Source organism: Melospiza melodia, chromosome 15, assembly GCF_035770615.1.
Source record: "Melospiza melodia melodia isolate bMelMel2 chromosome 15, bMelMel2.pri, whole genome shotgun sequence".
Taxonomy (NCBI): domain Eukaryota; kingdom Metazoa; phylum Chordata; class Aves; order Passeriformes; family Passerellidae; genus Melospiza; species Melospiza melodia.
The window spans coordinates 16,988,791-17,007,568 of NC_086208.1; the positions used below are offsets into that span (position 1 = coordinate 16,988,791).

Here is an 18,778-nt window from a genome sequence, read left to right on the forward strand (position 1 = left end):
TGGCAACTCACAGCCCAAGTGGGTAATTGAGCACAGTTGTAAGTGGATTATCATGGAAATTACTGATTATGCCCAATGCAGAAAGCTCAAGGCAGCAACAGGGTGCTTTGCAATTTAAACATTGTAAAGAGAGGGAAAATATTTTCAGGTTCCATTTTAAAACTTTCTAACTGCAAAAATGGAAGCTGATTCCCCAATGGCAAGGCATAAATACACATTGTAAACTCACATCACCAAATGTTTGCCTAGTTCTATTAAGGGGAACAGATGAATTATCAGAATCAGACTTAACAGAGCAGCTGGAGCAATAAAAAATAAAATAAAATTTTAAAATATATTCTGGGCTACTCTTCAAACAAGCCAAAAACACAGAAGTTCCTTGACATCAATCTTTGGGTGCAATGAAAACATTACCAAAGTAGACAGACAAGCACCTCCAAAAGAAAACCCCAAATACTTAATGAGATCTCAAAATTTACACCCACGTTGTGGGGAATTCACTAAAATAGCATTGGGAACTCATAGTCTTAACTAGAAATTCCTAAAGCCAAACCAAGCATCTCTCTGGTCCAGGGATCTTCTCTCTCTATTTGACACTAAGCTAACTCTTTAGCAAAGGGGATTTTTTTAAATTTAATTACGAGTAGAGAACAATAAATACTTATGGATGTTTTAAAATATTTTAATGTGTGTTTGTGTGTGTGTGTGAGAGTGGGTTTTTTTTAAAAGGAAAAAAAGACCAATTCAATATCCAGCTCTGTCATGGACATTCTGTGTGACCTTGGCAAAATCATTCAGGTCTGCACATCCACATTAGGCAGCTAATCCACCTAGACAATGCAGAGAGACAGAGGCAGGCACCAAAAGAGTGGGGATGCAGACCACCTAAATAATACATAAACATATTTTTTTTCTTCTACTCCTCATCTGCTCTATTGAGCATTGCTTGTTCAATGCTGCATTATCTTTATGGCAGAGACTTCTCTCCCACCCCCAACAGGATCCCCATTTCATAAACCATCCTGGAAAATTGCATTAATACAAATAAAAGTAAGACTCTGAATTCCAAATTGTTGTATTTATCTCATCAGAGCTGCTTACATTTAAAAGATGTAACTGTCACAGTGAACAGCTCACAAGCAATCTGCAAACGAAAAAGGCAAATAAATGTTTTGTTAAAAGTTATTTGAGGAATGATTCTAAAAACCACAATCAACACAAGAAAACCGCAGTCTGCTCAGTGACCCATTGAGAACATACAGAGATATGAAGTTTGAATGAAGAAAAAATTCACAACTTAATCTGCCAAGCTACCCTCTTTATTCTCAGAAATAGCAAATAAAGGCAAGCATTTGTGAATAAGGACTATTCATGGCTGGAAGCAGGTACATTAGATATGGTGGACTGGGGAAGCAGGCTCAGGCTGCTGGAGACAGACAGTCGCAACAATTTCCAGTGTCAAAGAAAAATCTGGCACCTTGTTAAATATTAATAAGCTGTCGGGGTCAAAATGTTTAGGTCCTCCCGACTCAATCACTTTCATTTCTACTTCTCAGAAGCCATTCAATTGGAAATACCCTTTCCTGTCTTGCCCCTCCTCATCCTGCCTTCTCACCAAGAACCATGCAGAACCAGATGAAAACGGACAGCAAATGAGTTGGCAGCCAAATGAGGTTTTTGTCTGCCCTGCCTTTGCTGCTATGAATTCTGTTATTGTTAGTGAGGCACAGAAAACTTAAATACAAGAAAAAGAACAATGTGAAGAGTTGCTTTAGCAAACCTCTGCTGCATTTTCTGCAGGTTAGTGTTATTGATTACTGACACCTAAGGGTCTGACACATAATCAATAGACCCCATGACCCACATATGTGACATGGCCTGTGGGGGCTTTAGAAACAAGAATGAACATGGCAGCTCCATCCAAAGCTTTTCATATAATATTTATTTATTTATTTGCTGGCAAAGCTGTTTCCACTCAAATTACTGTCATGGTGAAAACTAGTGTCAGAGGGGTTTGTTCATATTTTTCTCTGAAACCCTAAGACTTGGAGAAAAAAAAAAACCTGCTAGTGAAACAAAAATCTAACTCCACACCAACAATCTTAAGAGCTTAACTTCCCCTTCCCTCGTGAATTTAGTTCCTCATAGTGAGAACTAAGTCATCCGAAGGAGAAATAACTGCTAGAATAAGAGAAAGAGGCAGAAGGTGTCTCACCAGCTTACCTTTATCTCTCTGCAAGGTGCCAGGGGTGCACAGAGCAGTGTGGAAAGCACCAGTTTGCCTTCAGAAAACTGGGCTGGAGGGGCTCCTTGCTGGTGTGCAGTCCTCAAAAGCAGGTGGTGAGAAAAGCTTTTGTACTGCAGTTCGCAGACCAGAGTCTTCTCCAAGCGTAACTCCTTGTTTCGTTGTGTCTTCTCCCAGCACAAAATGGTCACTCAGGATCACTGCTGGGACTCAAGGAGCCAGATGTGCTCATTTCCTTGACTGCAGCCTTGGTTTTAGCTGGGATTTTACACTCCCAGAGCTTTCCTTCCTCTCACAGTTTGCTTTGCTGTTTCTGAATGTGTGTAGTCTCCACTAAGCGTTGTTCCCTTTTAGTTTGAGGAGTCTCGGTGCTGAATTCCTACACATATATTATTCAAATGAAGGCAACCCTCTGAAACTCTCCACCTGAATTTGCAGGTATCACTAAAGATTTTCCTCCAATTTCTCCAGAGTATACTATCAATTGCCAATTGCCTCTGTCAATTTTCTATTTTCTTTGGCTTTTTGCCCTTAAATTGATAATGCAGCATTTTAAGACCAATCCATACACATAGGCTACATGCAGGCTGCTTATGAAGACACCTGGGATAAACGCAGGCATGAGCTCAATGAACAGCTGAGATGACTCTGTAGAGAGTTAGGAGATTGTGGCTGGAAGAAGGGGAACTAGGAAAAGTTAAGCATGATCAAGTGTTCTGAATCGGGCTCTGGGTGTGCATTTTCACCCACAAAAACTGATATACTCACACAGCAGGGCTGACAGTGAGGCTGAGGAGCAGCAGGAGTAAGTCCTGGCCTAGCCTGATGTTACTGGAGTGCTCTGCTGCACAAGGGCGACTCCTCACTGTTTTGGAGACTTCGGTATCCCACAGAATGGCTGAGACTTCCATCAGCAATGCCTTCTTACAGCTTGCTTTCAAGCCAGGCCCCAGCACTCACTTGGTGGAGCTGTTTGAGGCCACAGAAGGCATCCTGCTGCTCTCTTCCCTGTAGCCTTTTTGCCCTGCTTCTGTCACATTGACACTTTCTTGGCAAATCTTCAAGGAAAAATACATTTCTGACCCAAAGCTATGTGGACTTTCAATGCTTATTCCACATCACAAAGAAGCAAACTGCTGGAACCAAGGAGTTCCCACCAACAGCAAACAACCAGGACTGACATTAAGACCTCACAACAATCCTTTCTTACATTAATGTCCTACAATAGCATCCAGTCTTGAAGTATCAGTCAGCAAAATTCAATTGAGAGGCTGTTGACAAGTTCCTCCACAGCCCTGTTCTCTGTGCCAGCTTCTGTGCAACGCTGGAAAGGTTTCAGTTCCAATAAACTCTTTGTCAACATGAGCAGAGTTTTTTAGTAGGCCAGTGAAGCATAAATTTTGTAATGCATGCAGGGTACAACACTGTTGTTGAGGGGCAAATGCAGATTAAGACAGAGGTAGAAATTAAGAGAGTGGGGAACACACAACCCCCACTCTAAGTGGCCATAGAGCCACTTGCTATTGCAACTGGTCACTGCTGAGCTTGGCAATTCAAACCTTTCCACTCCGACCATTTCCTGTCCTTCTTTAATAAAAACATCAATTCCTGATGCTGGGCAGCTTCACCTCAGTGTTGTGCTTCACATCAAATACTGAATTCAGCTGGCTGAATTTAAGGGAGGGTGGCACAGAGCATCCCTGGTCTGTAAAGGTTTCTGAATCCTTCAGGATGGAGCATACTACACATTTTAAACATAAACACACACACACTACACAAGTCAACTACTGACATTTTTCTCTAGTTTTCAATCTCTTGCAAGACACTGTTATTTTATAGAGAGCTGAAAAATACCCCCAAGTTGCAGACAAATAATAATACCCATTCAGCTCCACACTAGAAACCCTACGAAGATTTTCTCTTTCCAACAGACCTAGCAATATCCTGCAGGAGAGATGACCTGCTGCTATCATTTTAGAGGTGCAATCTCTTCTTTTTTTTTTTTTTTTTCCATCCTTCCTGCTGCAGAAAATTCTTCATCAGCTCCTGATAAACACTATTTCTGTTCTAGCCTGTTGTGCTGCATGGGGAAAAGCAGTGCTGGGTGCAGGAAGTTCCTGGTATCTATTTTACGCCTCCAGGAGTTTTCCAGCAGCCAGCAATAATATAAAAGATCACCATGGGCTGTGATATGACCAATTACAGCAGACAGCAGTTATTTATAGAAAAGGCAGCAGCACTGAGGCTTTAACACCAGCCAGCACACCCCTCTGCTTCCCATCACTCGGAGTGAGCACCAGCATCCTGCAACACCCTGCGTGGTGGGGAGGGTAAGGCAGTTACCTTGGAACCTGCCAGGACTGTGGAGACACATGGCATATGCCCACAGGACAGGGAAGGAGTAGCACTTTACACACACCGTAGCTTGGAGCTGCCACAGCAAATTTCATTTTCATAAATCCCTGACCCCAGATGTCGCCCGCGTTCTGAAATCCTTGTCTGCCCACTGAGCAGCACAGCACATTAGGGCACAGCACAGCCAGTGTAAGACCCTGGGACACACACCTTCCCCCATCCTGGCTCTTGGCTAAGTGGCTCTTCTCTTCCTCTCCAGGACCTGCTGCAAGGTCTGGCCAAATATTCCCGCTGAAAGGAAAACAACATGTAAGCTATGAACCTCCCTGACCTTCCCCAGTTATGATATAAACTAAAAGAGTTGATTCAGCTTTCAGTCCCTTGATGCAAAGGTAAAAAATTCACTGGAAAGGTGGGAAAGTCACCAAAATGGAGGATGAATCAAAAAAAAATATTAAAAGGTTAAAAATTTACCAAAACCGTAGACAAATGACAGTATCCAGGTGGGAGATGTTCCTTCCAGGGGTCAGATACTGCCTCATTGAAACCCTGCCACAGGACAGACAATGCTGATGGTCCCTAACATGCAAATGCCCATTCTCAGAGCTGACAATCAGGATCAGGACTGGTTGGGTCCTGCAGTTTGCAGCTCAGGCACTTGACTCCAGTCACTAAAGAAATTTGGGTTCAAAATGGGGTTTTGAATAATTTCCCTTCTGGAATACCTAATGCAGTCTGTAAGTGCAAACGTGCTCTTGGAAGCTGAGGGGAAAAGTTCATGGCCCCTTTCTGAGGTGAGCATTTCTCACAGAGCAGCTGCAGAATGAAATGCAATATTGCCATCTACTGCCCTGCCATGCAGCCAGCCCCTCTCTGGCTGACACAGCCAGCTGGAGATGAGATCAATGTTTCAGGACAAGGAATCTTTTAATCATAATGAAAATGTGATCTTGACTGATCCGAGGTCACATTACATTAATACAGTCTTCAAAGCTTTTTTAATAATACAATTAATGATTTCTGCCATACCATTAAGAGAATTAAAGACCAAAAAGCTTAAGGGGTATTGACCTATTCAGTTTCAGTTTTTAAAATAACCTCAAAGCAACACAGACTTTTTCCTTTTTTCACTCCCTCCTTTTAACTCCCACATCCATAATTCTTGGATGCATTTTTCTATTTGTGTTCATGGATATCACACTTTTAGTAAAGATTTGGATAAGCCAATAGAGGGGATCTCCATTCTGATGAGTTAACCCCTTTTATCTTGTGATCCAACAGGTCAGCCTGGGACCGCTTGCACTGCAGTAAGAAGAAAAACAACAACATTAATTAGGAAGGTCAAAAACTACAGTTTGATGCAGAAAGAGACTTACTTACACAAAGGCACTGTAATTCCTCACCCCCTTTTCTCCAAGCCAACATTCTCATTCTCTTCCTTAACCTACCATCTCACTGAAGTTCTCACCCATGCCTCTGCAAATCACTTGAAAGCTTTAAAGGAATTTAATAAATGCAATTAAAATACACCCTGGCTATTTTCCCTCCCAGTCAGTTCACTCCTCAGCACCAGAAGCCACAGATTCAACTGGTATTTCTCAACAAGTGGTGCTATTAGATGGCCACTGAGGGTAGCCTGAGCATCCCTGGGTTCAAACTGCTCCCTTGGCAGCAGTGCAAGGTGTGGGATGCTGGCTCCCAGGCATATCCACTGCCAGGACATGGTGAGGCTCAAACCACCCAGAGGCTGTGATCAAGCAGCCAGGACTGACGTGTCCTGGTGAGGCAGCTGAACAAGCAAGGTCAGCATCAGTCACAGCAACACTGTGACTTTCACCCTGGATGAGTTCCAGCATTCGGGAAAACACTTTAGCCAAACTGGCACTATGTCGTGTGTCCCTGTACCAACAGGGCTCTCTTCTGTGCTTCCTTGTTTTCTTTCTTTTTTTTTCAGGCTTTATATATAAAAGCTGTCAGTCCTTGCTTATGTTTTAGGACAAGTGAATCCCGGGTAAGTCATTTTCAATCGGCTGCAGATGATTCTGTAAGGGAAAGCAGCCTGCTCTAAGGATCTGTGTAACTCCTGAGCAGGATACAGGAGGGGAGAGCAGAAAAAACTGCAGACAAAACCAGGGGGCTGTGAAAAATCTGTAACAACAGTGAAGAACACAGCTCAGCCCATGCCACCACCATATGAGCTCTTTGTCCTGGGCAGGGGTTCAACCTTGGGATTTGGCAGAGAGGATTCTTTCTGATCAGTTACATCAATCCACTGCCATAAATACAGGAAATAATCCAGTATCAAAGCTGCCAGGCTTGTATTTCCCTGCATTTCCAGTCCTGAGCAATAGGATTCTGTCTGCCTCCTAGATTTCTAATACCAATGACCTTTTCCCTTGACTAGGACAGGCAATATTGGTTGTCCTGACCCTGCTATGTTGAGAGGTGAACTATCCACATATGTGTTACCTCCCCTTCAGATCCCATTGCTGGAATCATCTCTGCCACTGTAATTACACTGCATCAAAGAGACTGACTGGTCTGAGAGTAAGTCACTGCAAGGCTGCAAGCAGGCAAAAATACAGAGGCAAAAATCAAGCACTTCTATCGCTGGGAACTGGTGCCAGCTCTGTCTTTGGTAGAAACCTGCCTTCCCCTTCCTCTGTAGGCCCACAGCACCACTCCGTGAGCTTAGGCCTGTAAGTCAAAAGCCAGGCAAGGACAGAGCACAGCATGGAATATCCATCTGTGGCAGCAAAGGCTCTCTGAAGCTCTCAGTCTCAGTTACCTCAATGACTAGAAAGACATAAGGTCCCTCCCTCCCATGCCCAGCATGGCAGAGCAACGTGCTTTGCAATCTATTTGACAACTCATGAGGATATTACCTATCCAAGTGCTCGTGTCTTTGATGCCTTAACTGTTCAGGCAGGACATGCTAAATATCATCTTGCAGAAACTTCTGATGTCTACAGGGAGCAAGACCCCTTCTTGACCTTTTCTCTTGCTATTTTGCTGGTTTTGTTCTGTGCTTCTCAGAGCTGCTCCTCCATCCCAGATGCACAAAAGGGGTCAAGCTAGCAGAGGTGGCTTGTGCCAAAGGCTTTGGCTTCTGCCAAGAGACACTTTAAAAGGAAGATATTTGTGCTTGTGACATAGAGCAAAGAGGGACAATGCGTCTTTCACTCCAATTGATTTACCCATCAACCTTCTACGCAAACAAGGATAAAAGCAGCATTTCAGTCTGTATTACAGCAGATGGGCTCTGCATGCAGCACAAGAGAAATAGCTTTAAAAAAGATTGAACCAGCCCCAAGATCTGGAGAGGGCGGGGGAATCAGAAGGCTCTTTTATATCACGAGGCTTGAAGACAGCATTTACCAAAAGGCATCTTGGTTAAGATACTCATCAAATCCTTGGATGAGAAGGGACATGCCAAGCAAGGAGAAACTCAGAAAATTAGTCAGTTCAACTAATCCTTTTAGGAAGGGTTTCTGTGTTCTTCCTCCCCACTCCTTGCAGAAAGCTGGGACAGGATTACTGGTTCCAGGTAGGAGGATTGAAGGTATGCTGCACATCTGTATCTTTTAAAAGCAGCATGAAATTAAAGCCATTAAGCCAAGGGCACTGTGCTGACCAGAGGGCACGCACAGCTCTGAAGTGTTTCTCCTCTCATGGTCACTGACCTTTAACATACCACAGCCCAGAGAGGCTGAGCTATTAATTTACAAATCCAGTGTTGGTGAATGAATGCCGACATCCCCAAATGCTCTCATCATGGTGAATGCAACCTCTGATCTCCTCCCTGAGAATGCAAAAAAACAAAAAAGAAAAAGTTCAACTTCATCTAAGTGTCAGGTGGCTGGGAGAAAAGAATTCTTCCAGATGGAGTTTATTGATCTTCCAAAAATGGAGCCTTCAGTTTAAATTAAAACCAAAAAGACTTCTTAAAAAAACGCCAACAAAAAAAAAAAAAAAACCAAAAAAAAACAAAACAAAAAAAAAACAACCTTCAAAAGAGATAAAGTCAATAAAGCCTAATGCAAATAGAGGAAATTAAACTGTGACTTTACCATCAAGCTGGACTGAAAGAGGAAACAAATAGCAAAGCAGGCTAATTACAAACTCCTAATTTGGTTTCCCCTGTACTTTAATTTTATTGCATGCTCATCTATAACAAGAAATATATAAAGTACATAGGCAGTAACAAACAATGAACTACAGAGGGATGCATTCTTTGTTTATGCAGTTGAGCAACAATGTTGACAAAGCAAAAATTTAATTTGGACATGTTACTTTCCCTTTTTTCTGCAATATCCTCAATATGCAAATGTTAAGAAGTATCCAGGTTGATGAAGTTTACATTGTTCCCTCCCTTCACCCATAGGAAAGGGCACTGAAATGTGAATCTGAACATCCCTGATTCTTTTCTACTTTGGCACCCACTTGTTTGGCAGACTTCTGGATGGCTCACTTCTCAGAATCAAGTCACACAAGTCAAAGCAGTTATTGAGTGCTCATTTCTATTCCCAAACATCTAAAAATTTTGCACAAATGAGCCAGAATCTTCTGCTGGGAAACAACGAGATACAACACAGAAAATCACAACCAGGGTTCCTGATGAGATAAAAAGGGGCAAAACCTGGGTGCAATTTCCATTTTGTGCTACCCCGACCTCACCTTGACTTCACAAATATTTGAAAAAAATCATCCTGGAGCCCACTGAAGACAAATGAGCCTAATGCCAAACACCAGACAAGCTTTACCACACCCCCATCCTCCTCTCCAAGGAAGCCAAGCCAGCCCGGGATGCATTTAAACCCCGGGCAGGGTCTCCAGCCCCGAGAGATGACGCCAAAGTTCCGCTGTGTAATGGTGCCATCTCGTGGTACTGAGACAGGGGACACTGAAAGGCTGCATTTTCAGTGCAGATATCACAAACCAGGCATCAAAACACACTGGTTAAGTTTTACCAGTTATGACCTTACCAAGGGCTTGGCCATCCAAAGGAGAATTCAGTGATGATTTACAACCACAGGTCACGGCAGCCCCGCATTGCTCAGCGTGACCGGGACCAGGACAGGGGCTCTGCTGATGTTTCTGCTTCTAAAAGGAATTTGAAAAATTGGAAATCTATCTGAAAGGACAAAAGAATGCTGCAAGGTCAGCAAAAGCTGCCTCACAGAGGCAGATCCAAAATCCAGGGCTGTTCACTGATGTCATGACAGACCACAAGGTCTCCATCCCCGCACTTGAAAGCATCTTGACAGTACCAGAGCCACAGCTCAGAGTTAAACAGAAAACCAAAATCTATCACAGGAGGCTGAAACAAAATTAATTCAGACTAAAGAAACTGGATGCACTTGTAAAGACAAAACTTTAGAACAACTTGCCAACAAACATTGGGCAGTGGGAAATCTGCCACATCTGAAAATCAAAACTGCCAAATCAAAACAATTCCTCCAAAAAAAATGGATTGTTTCAACCAAAACCAATGATTTTTGACAGAGAAACCATGCACGAAATTGTCTGGCTTACATTATGTGAAACATGACAGATTAACCTAATGAAATTTCTAGCCTTAAAATCCATATGTTTACTTGTCTTGAGAGCAAATCAAATCCTTTTTTCAGTTGGCACACACCCACCAGATGACTGCTAACATTAATTCTGATGTTTAACATCTTATTTGCAGGCCAGACTTCAGTGTCTCTGCTTATAAGAACCACAGACACAAAACTCCCTCTCTACAGATCTGCCTCCCCTCTCTCACTCACCTCCTTGTCTCCAGAGCAGAATCAGCACCATGTCTCACCATGACCAAAGTGTAGATTCAGAAAGACAATAAATCTGAGCTTTTGAAAACTTTCCTCCAAAAGCTGGAATGCTCCTTCAAGCCCTTGCCAACTTTTTCAGCACACTGAAACAATCCTATCCCTGTGTAAATGCAGATTTGTTTTAAATGAAAGATCTTCCACTGAAAGAAAAATTGTGCTATTAGGTGTGGGTTTTCTACTCTGTTCTATTGAGACAGTGAAAATACTGGATTTGTTTCTGATTCTGACCCTTTTAGGATTCCTCTGATCTCATCAAGCAGTGCTTCAGACTGCTAAGAATGAGTTGAAGGTCCAAGCTTCTGCATTTATCAGATACCTTAAGGCACTAATATAACAAAAAAAAAAAAAATCAATATTCAGACTAATTGTTCTGTAAATCGGCATTTCAGAAACAACATGGAACAAGCCTCTGCCCCCCTGGAACCTGTAGCCATGGAATTTAGTACAGTTAAGTAGGAGCTCAGAATTCCTGGCTCTAATTGTCACAAGTTTTGATGAGAAGGATGATCTCTGTTTGATTAGACAGAAACAAGCACCTGCCACTACAACCTCAGCAAATGCACCTTCACTTACCTCAGCTGTCAGCTTGAGAATTCTTCATACTTGGAACACAAAGAGATACTTAGAAAACAAAAACCTAATAAAATCCAGGAAGGAGGTTCATACACAGAGGAAAGAAGCAACTTTTCTGTGAGAACAGCCAGAAGTGGTTGCTAATGTAGCTGTGGATCACTGGCCAATAGGTGAAACAGAAATTCATGTGGGGAATTTTGAAAAATTGATGGTTTTACCCTCTAAATAAAAGTGTCTCCAGGTATAGAATGGATTTAATCTAATTAGTCATCTGCCCATTCCAAACAGTACCTTATATTTCTCCTTTATCCTCATATAAATTCATTTAGTTTCTGGGGCCTTGTTAAATAAAATTTTATTGAAAGACTTAATTCAGATTAAAATTCCTAATGTTCCTCACTTGCTGGAACAACCCCAGTTTTCCTCACTCTGCCATCATAATATAATGAGCAAACTGGACATGAGTTCAGTTTGCCAGGGCACTGCAAGCCCAGATCAGCTTTCATGAGCAGAGATATAATAATTTTTTATCATATTTCAAAGCAACTGGTATTGCAACTCTTCACAATTTTTTTTAAGCATGTATTTGACCATACCTTTAACAAGAATATAGGGTGTTCCACAGGAGGACATGGAGTTTCTAGAAGTCTTCACAGCACAGTCGTGGTGGCTTTTTAACAACCTTAAGATCAACTGACTTTAAAGTTAGTCCTAAATGCACTTTCTCTGCAACAAGAGAACCATAGCAACATGATTAAGGCTGGCACACGATCCAGTGTTTTAATTCTCTTGGCAAAAACTTGTAAGTTCCAATTATAGCATTTCTTTTTCTTTTTTTTTTTTTTCAAGAGATGCTTAGGAAGGTCTGATTTCACTGTGTCTCAGGCATATGGTTTACAGAGCAGCTCAACAGGGAAGGAGTTACTTGGATACATGAATAAATGCTACATTAAATCACAACCTTAAACAAAAACAGGGTGATGGGGCTATGTGTAAGCAATTATGCTGTACAGGGAAAAAATATACATCTCTGCAGTGTACCTACAATGCCTGCCCACAGATCTGTCTCCCTGGAAATGCTGGATTAGTTTCTGGAAAGAAACAACTACCTCTCCTTGTTCCAAGGCAGCCACTTAAGAATTACAGGTTGCTGGATCTGTTCAGGATTATCAGGACCCTCCTGCTGTTAATCTCTTTGCAAAGCCTTCTCTGCCACTGGAATAAAGATCTGATCCTTACTAGTTTCACCTGAAATTCATTAACACAACACTCAGGCTTTTGAAATACCCCACTAGAAAAAAAAAAAAAATTCTAACACAGAACCAGCCTGTGGTAAAAGAGCAAAATTTCTTTACCAAGCCACAGCATGGTAATCTAGTGAAGTATATTTCCAAGTTAATTGATTGCAAAACATAAGGAAAGAGCCTACAGGAAATGAAACATGCAATATGGAATCTACATGCAGTTCTACATCCTGAGCTTGCACACAGAATTATCACAGTGCCTGAACTGAAAGGCAGTTTAATGCCTGTAGCTTGTTCACTCTTCTTCTCTGCACCAAACTTTTTCTGCATGAATGGCCTTTGTGCGCCATCCTGTCCACCACAGGGTTTAAGGCAGATTTTTCTGCTAGAAAAGCTCAAATGAAAGCAATTCAAGATCAATTGTTCACTCTGAAAGGAAGGTTACAACTGCCATTCTGATACCAACGTGTGTTGTGGTACCTCCCTTCCATAATGCAGGATGTGGTTTCCATAGAAATATCTTCTTCCATCAGTACCTACAAGCCCTCCAATTATTCCCCTTTGGACACCTCATGCAATCCAATAAAATCTTTTCAGAGCAGGGAAATAACTAGGCTCAGCTACTACTTAATTACTTGGTGAGAAGAAAAAGAAAAGCACACTTAGTAAACAAAAGCTTTATTTAAAACACAACATAAAATTAAGAACACGTACTGCAAAAAAATATCATCATACCTGGAGAAATTTCTCCATTGTTACAAATTAAGAACAATCAATTACAACTTTTAAGATCATACTGAATTTTGCTGGTTTCTGAATTTGCAATTATGGTGTCATTTTAAATTGTTTGGTGGCCTTTTCTCCATCTAAGTCCCCAGGACCTTCTCTTTTCCTGAGTCCTTTACGTTGCTGAGCATCACCTGCACTTTGTTCCAAGTTCTCCTCTTCAGGGCCTTGTGAGTTGAGAGTCCCTGCTGCTGTTTTGTCATCTTCTTTCTCCATGGCATCTCCTGCCACTTGCCCAACGCCAAGAAAGCAGTCAACACCCTGAAATTAGAGCCAAGACAGAATGATCAGCAAATTATACACAAACAAAATAAACAGTGACTTGATCCTGACATCAAACATTTTCTGTTGGCCATGGCTGCCATAAACGTGCAAGGCACGAAACTCAGCTGCATTTTTTGCCTAGAACAGCTTTATTCCTGCTGCTCTGCCTGCCTTCCCAAAGTGTCAGCATAAGGAAAACTGGGAGCACAGGGAGCCTTGATCTGGCTGGGTGGGCTCTGGAGCCATGGCCACAGCACACAACAAGAGCGTGCACCACAGGGGCTGGAGCCATCACAGCTCCCCTGGGACACCCAGGGCTGAGGGAAACAAAGTGATTTAATTGTGTGGCAACCAAAATGTGCTGGGGAAACAAGCCCTGCAGCTCTCTGCTTTGCTTCCACTCATCTCGCCGTTTTCTTTATTACTTGAAAAAGCTTCATTCCTGTGATTTGCTTTCTCAGATACATGGCTTAGGCTTCATCTAAACCTCACTGCCTGTTTTAGGCCTAGGTGCTAAAAGTACCTAAACACGGCCAGATCTGCAGGTCAGCAGTGAGATAAAATAATTAGGACAATAAAGAGTTAGGCCTATTCATTCTGAAGCCACACTCAAGCTCCTGCACAGAAAAGATCACAAGTGGAGTTCAGAAAGTCATTCCATGTGCAAACATAGAATTCACAGACTCACTAGGTTGGAAGAGACCTTCAAGATCATCAAGTCCAACCCAGCCCCAACACCTCAACTAAACCATGGCACTGAGTGCCACATCCAGTCTTTTTATAACACAATCCAGGGATGGTGACTCCACCACCTCCCCAGGCAGGCCATTCCAGAACTTTATCACTCTTTCTGTGAAAAACTTTTTCCTAATATCCAACCAGTATTTCCCTTGATGCAGCTCAAGCCTGTGTCCTCTGGTTCTTTCAGTTGATGCTTAGATAAAGAGACCAACCCCACCTGACTACAACCACCTTTCAGGAAGTTGTAGAGAGTGATAAGGTCACCCCTGAGTCTCCTTTTCTCCAGGCTGAACACCCCCAGCTCCCTCAGGTTCCTCACAGGGTTTGTGTTCCCAGCCCTTCTCCACAGCCTTGTTGCCCCCTCTGGATGTGGTTGAGTGCCTCAACGTCCTTCCCAAACTGAGGGGCCCAGAACTGGACACAGCACTCAAGGTGTGCCTTCACCAGTGCCTTCACCAGCAGAATGACCTCCCTGCTCCTGCTGGCCACACCATTCCTGGTACAGGCCAGGAGCCATTGGCCATTGGCCTTCTTGGCCACCAGGGCACTCAGCTGGCTTGTATTCAGTCAGCTGTTGACCAGTACCCCCAGGTCCCTTTCTGCCTGGGCACTGCCCATCCACACCATCCCCAGCCTATAGCACTGCAGGGTTATTGGGGCCAAAATGCAGGACTCAAGCCTCGGTACAGCTTGGCCACTGTGGTTCTGATTTCTTTTTTTTGGGGTTTGGTTTTTAGTAAAACAAAACAAACAAAAAAAAGTAAACCAAAAAAGCAACAAACAAACAAAAATACTATACCATGGCCCAGGAAAGGGGTGGGAAAAAACAAGGTATTAAGTCTGGCTTTCATCAATGTCCTTGTCAGGATCCATGGCTGCCACTTCGCTCTCCAGCTGCTGCTTCTTCCAGAGCTTTGCCATAGCCAGGAGTTTGAGGTTGGGCTGATTGGCAGCGTCTTCTGGGAAAATATAATCATAGTACTCCTCCCATCCAGCATCAGACCCATCTTCAGCCTGCAGCGTTCTCCTCTTCTTTATTCTCTCAGGCATCAGTTTGTCTATCCTGTCCTTAGTGGCAGGGGTGCCATGCTCCTCCTCAAAGCTCCTCCAGGACTCGAGCAGCACGACCCTCTCCTCCTTGTCCTTGCAGCTGCGCGTGGCCGCGTTGGCCTCCTCGTAGATGCGCCGGCAGCGCTGCAGCCGCTCCTCCTGCCCCACCAACAGCTCAAACTGGGCCAGGCTGATCCACACCTTGCTGTGCTGTGTGCGCTGCAGCAGCCGCCAGTAAAGCCTCCTGGTCCTCTCATACTCCTCTTGCTCCATCTCAAAGTCAATGTAGGATTTCCAAAGCACCTCCGGCATGTCCAGCCGGGGCTGGCCAATAGCCAGCTCGTAGATGGCCCGGGCACGGTCAATGTCCCCAAGGATGGTTTCTAGCTCAGCAAACTTAATCCAGGACGTGCAGTTTTCTGGTGCAAACTCCAGGAATTTTTCATACAACTTTCGGCAGCGGTCAAATTCGCGCAGCTGTAACTCCAGCTCAATGGAACCTTTAAACAGTTTGTTTTTTGGACATTTACTTATGGATGTCCCCAAAGCCCTTCTGGCAAGAAGGAGGTTTTTCTGGCGAATTTCAAACTGTGCATACAGCAGCCACACCTTGGCAAGTGTAACCTTCTCGTGGGGCAGGAGCTGAAGGCATGCCTGGTACACCTGTCTGGTTCTCTCTGCATCCTTTGCCTCCAGCTCCTCATAGAGCGCATAGTTAATCCAGAGGTAGATGTACCTCTTCCAGTGGCGTTTCTCCTGGATGGGGGGCACGTTGGCAATGGCTCTCTCGTACACCTCCCGCACGGTCTCGGCGTCCATATCGCTCTCCACCAGCCGCAGGTAGTCGAACCACGCGTCGTAGTTGTGGGGGTTTGCCTTCACCTCCTCCTCATACTGGAATCTCCTCTTGCTGACAATGATGTCCTCAATTCCCCTCCTGTCTCCAAATTTCTTCTCAAAGATGGTGTAATTCTTGAGGAGATCCTGGGCATCCTGCTTTGGAATTCTATCCAAGGCATACTTGTAGATAACCCTCACTCTTTCAAATTCTTTCTGGTTCTCCTCAAACTTGGCAAATGCCACATACAAATGCTCATCCATGTGCTCCTCCCCAAAGAACTCCACCGCCCTCTCATACACCTTCCTGGCATGGGCTAAGTAGCTGTGCTTCTCCTCAAAGCGGGCATACTTGATCCAGTTCTTCACACTGGGGTGAACAAGGACAAATCTCTCATAAATGCTTCGTGCTCTGTCCACCTCTTTGTATCTGAGCTCGAAGTTGATGTAGGAATGCCAGGCTTGCTCCTCTGGCTGCCACTCCATCCACCGTTCAAACACCTGGCGTGACCCAGCAATGTTCCCCAGCATCTCCTCCATGTACGTGTACTTGTACCAAAACTGGTCCACCCTGGGCAAGGTGGTGATGGCCCGGTCCCAGATGTTCCTGGCGTGGTTGACCTGGCGGTTCTTCATCTCCATCTCAGCATATTTCAGCCAGAGGGTGACACTCCTGTAGTCCACATCCAGGGCACGCTCGTAAATGGAACAGGCTCTCTGGATTTCCTTCAGGCTTTCCTCCCATTGTGCATACTTTAACCAGTTTCTGATAACAGTCCTGTTCTTTCTTATGTTATCTTCAAAAGCCTTCCTCTTCCGGAGTTTATAATCCTTTAGCTCTTCAACATCTGTGATCATCTGCTGCGGAGGTGGTGGGAGAAGCTCAAGTTCCCTCTCCTTTGCCTCTCTCAGAAGCTGCTCTGCTGTGATCTGAACTTCAGCAGGTGCCTTGTTTTTCACCTTTGCCATTTTGGGGATGTGCTGCTTCCCAGGCTCCATAGAGGCCATCTTGCTGCCCTGGTCCATAGCGCTCCTCTTCTCCCAAGATTATTTGCAGCAATTAATTTTAAGTTCTTAACTAGATCCTATAACCTTAACTGCAGCAGTTCTTTAAAGTTTGGAAATAATTTGCTCACAAAAAAAAAATATTACTGCTCAAGCAGACAAAGGCAAAATACAACCTGACACCCTGTGGGTCAGGGTGCTGGCAGCAGTCCAAATAAATGGCAGCTGCAGCTCTCCAGGAGTGACAGGAGTGGTTCTGTGGTAGCACTGATCCTGTAGAAGGGTGGAGTTTCCCTCTGAAGATCCAGTGGTGGCGTAGAAGTGTCCAGTCTTCCTCTGGGAATCCAGTGGAAAAAGGCTGCCTGTGGTACTCCAGGGCTGAGATTATATCCAGGTGGGAATGCTTGGCTCCTCCCCCTGGGCAGAGCATCTCCCAATGGGATGATGTAATCTTATCAGTCATGCGGGGAGGCTAAATGGGCCATTAACAGAAGATATCTCCTGGAGGGAGGATGGGTCATGGAAGAGATAAAGAAAAACTGCCCCACCTGGTTTTAACAGATGTTGATAGAATACACCTGGTTACATCTTGCAGTGCAAGCTAAGACAGTTAAATACTACTTTTCTATGTTGTAAGATATATAGTTGTTTTCTTTTAAGAGATAAAACAACTCCAATAAAACAGCTGTGATGAAACAATGACAAACACCTGTTTGTGAATAAAGAAGATACAGTTTGTTCATCCTTGATTTTGTCAAAGATTGTGTTGCTTGTTACAATCTCTGCTGTTTTATCTTCCATAGATAAGACAGAAGAGTCAGTGATGATTTTACATTATTGCTGTTGTTGATTGTAAGGTGTTTTCCTTTGTTTCATTTTACTGTCACAGGTACATTACTGTTTAGAAAGGGAGAAAGGCACCAAGGGAAAACAACGTCACAAGATGGCATATTAGTTACTGTACCTTATTCATCTGGTCTAATTGTCTGGGTTTAGTAGTTGGAATCTTCTCCATACAAGAGCCCACTTCAGCTTCTGGAGAAGTTGGGAGAATATTTTGCCACAGAAAGAGATTAAAAAGGAAAAATATTATTACATTTGCACAGCTATTTCCATTTAAAAAACCACCAGAAAAAGCCACCTCTCACCCACAATCCCTCTTGCCTTGTTTTTGTTAATTAACCAAATCAGATGGCCCCATGACACTACCACAAAAACCTAAGGTGAACAACTATACTAGAAACACACTGTCTGTGGATCTAGAAAGTGCTGCTAAATAGATAATCTGTTCTCCTCCTACACCTAAAAAACCCATATCCCTTTCTCCAGAAAATACAGGTACTCTGACCAATTCTGATAAAGAATTAAATGCAATCACTTGAAATTTATTTTAATAATTCTCAGCCTGCTTGGTTCTGCATTAGCTTCACATTTACATGCTTTATGCATATTACTAAACTACTTCCAAACAGCTCTGTTCACTGCCTGGTAGATTTAGCAACCATGACCAAACCATGTAAAATGATTTCTGTTCCTCCAATCAGCCCCAGAAGAGAAATGTCATTATGTTCCTGTTGCTGAGACTATTTGATGAAACTAAATCTCCTACATTTTTCAAACAATAAGAATTAATTCAGAATGAATGACTGCAGCTGTGTGTGACAACATGCTAAAAAGCTTGATTTTTATAGATATATATGCAGACAGGAATATGTGTGTGTGTGTGTGTGTGTGTACATGCCTATGTATCTGTGCACATCCAAATTGAAGTATCAGCCTCAACAGAGGGCTGCAGTTTATATGAACTGCCACTAGATGCAGCCACACCACCTTGCAAAATTGAA

At 43.4% G+C, this 18,778-nt stretch overlaps 2 protein-coding genes across 3 annotated transcripts in view; both read right to left on the bottom strand.

The window, feature by feature from the left end:
• Positions 1 to 12,932: 12,932 nt before the first annotated feature.
• The window catches only part of LOC134425032 (protein FAM169B-like), a 39,551-nt gene continuing 33,705 nt past the window's right edge, over positions 12,933 to 18,778 (bottom strand). For both annotated transcript variants that reach the window (XM_063169226.1, XM_063169225.1), the window contains 2 exons: positions 17,899 to 17,969; positions 12,933 to 13,298 (listed from right to left, as the gene is read on the bottom strand). In XM_063169226.1, the coding sequence (XP_063025296.1) occupies positions 13,077 to 13,298; positions 17,899 to 17,969 (293 nt within the window). In that variant the 3' untranslated portion in view covers positions 12,933 to 13,076. The remainder of the gene's footprint in view (positions 13,299 to 17,898; positions 17,970 to 18,778) is intronic.
• Positions 14,877 to 16,937, bottom strand: LOC134425031 (crooked neck-like protein 1). Its single transcript, XM_063169223.1, has one exon. It carries the CDS (start codon positions 16,935 to 16,937, stop codon positions 14,877 to 14,879), a length of 2,061 nt encoding a protein of 686 aa, XP_063025293.1.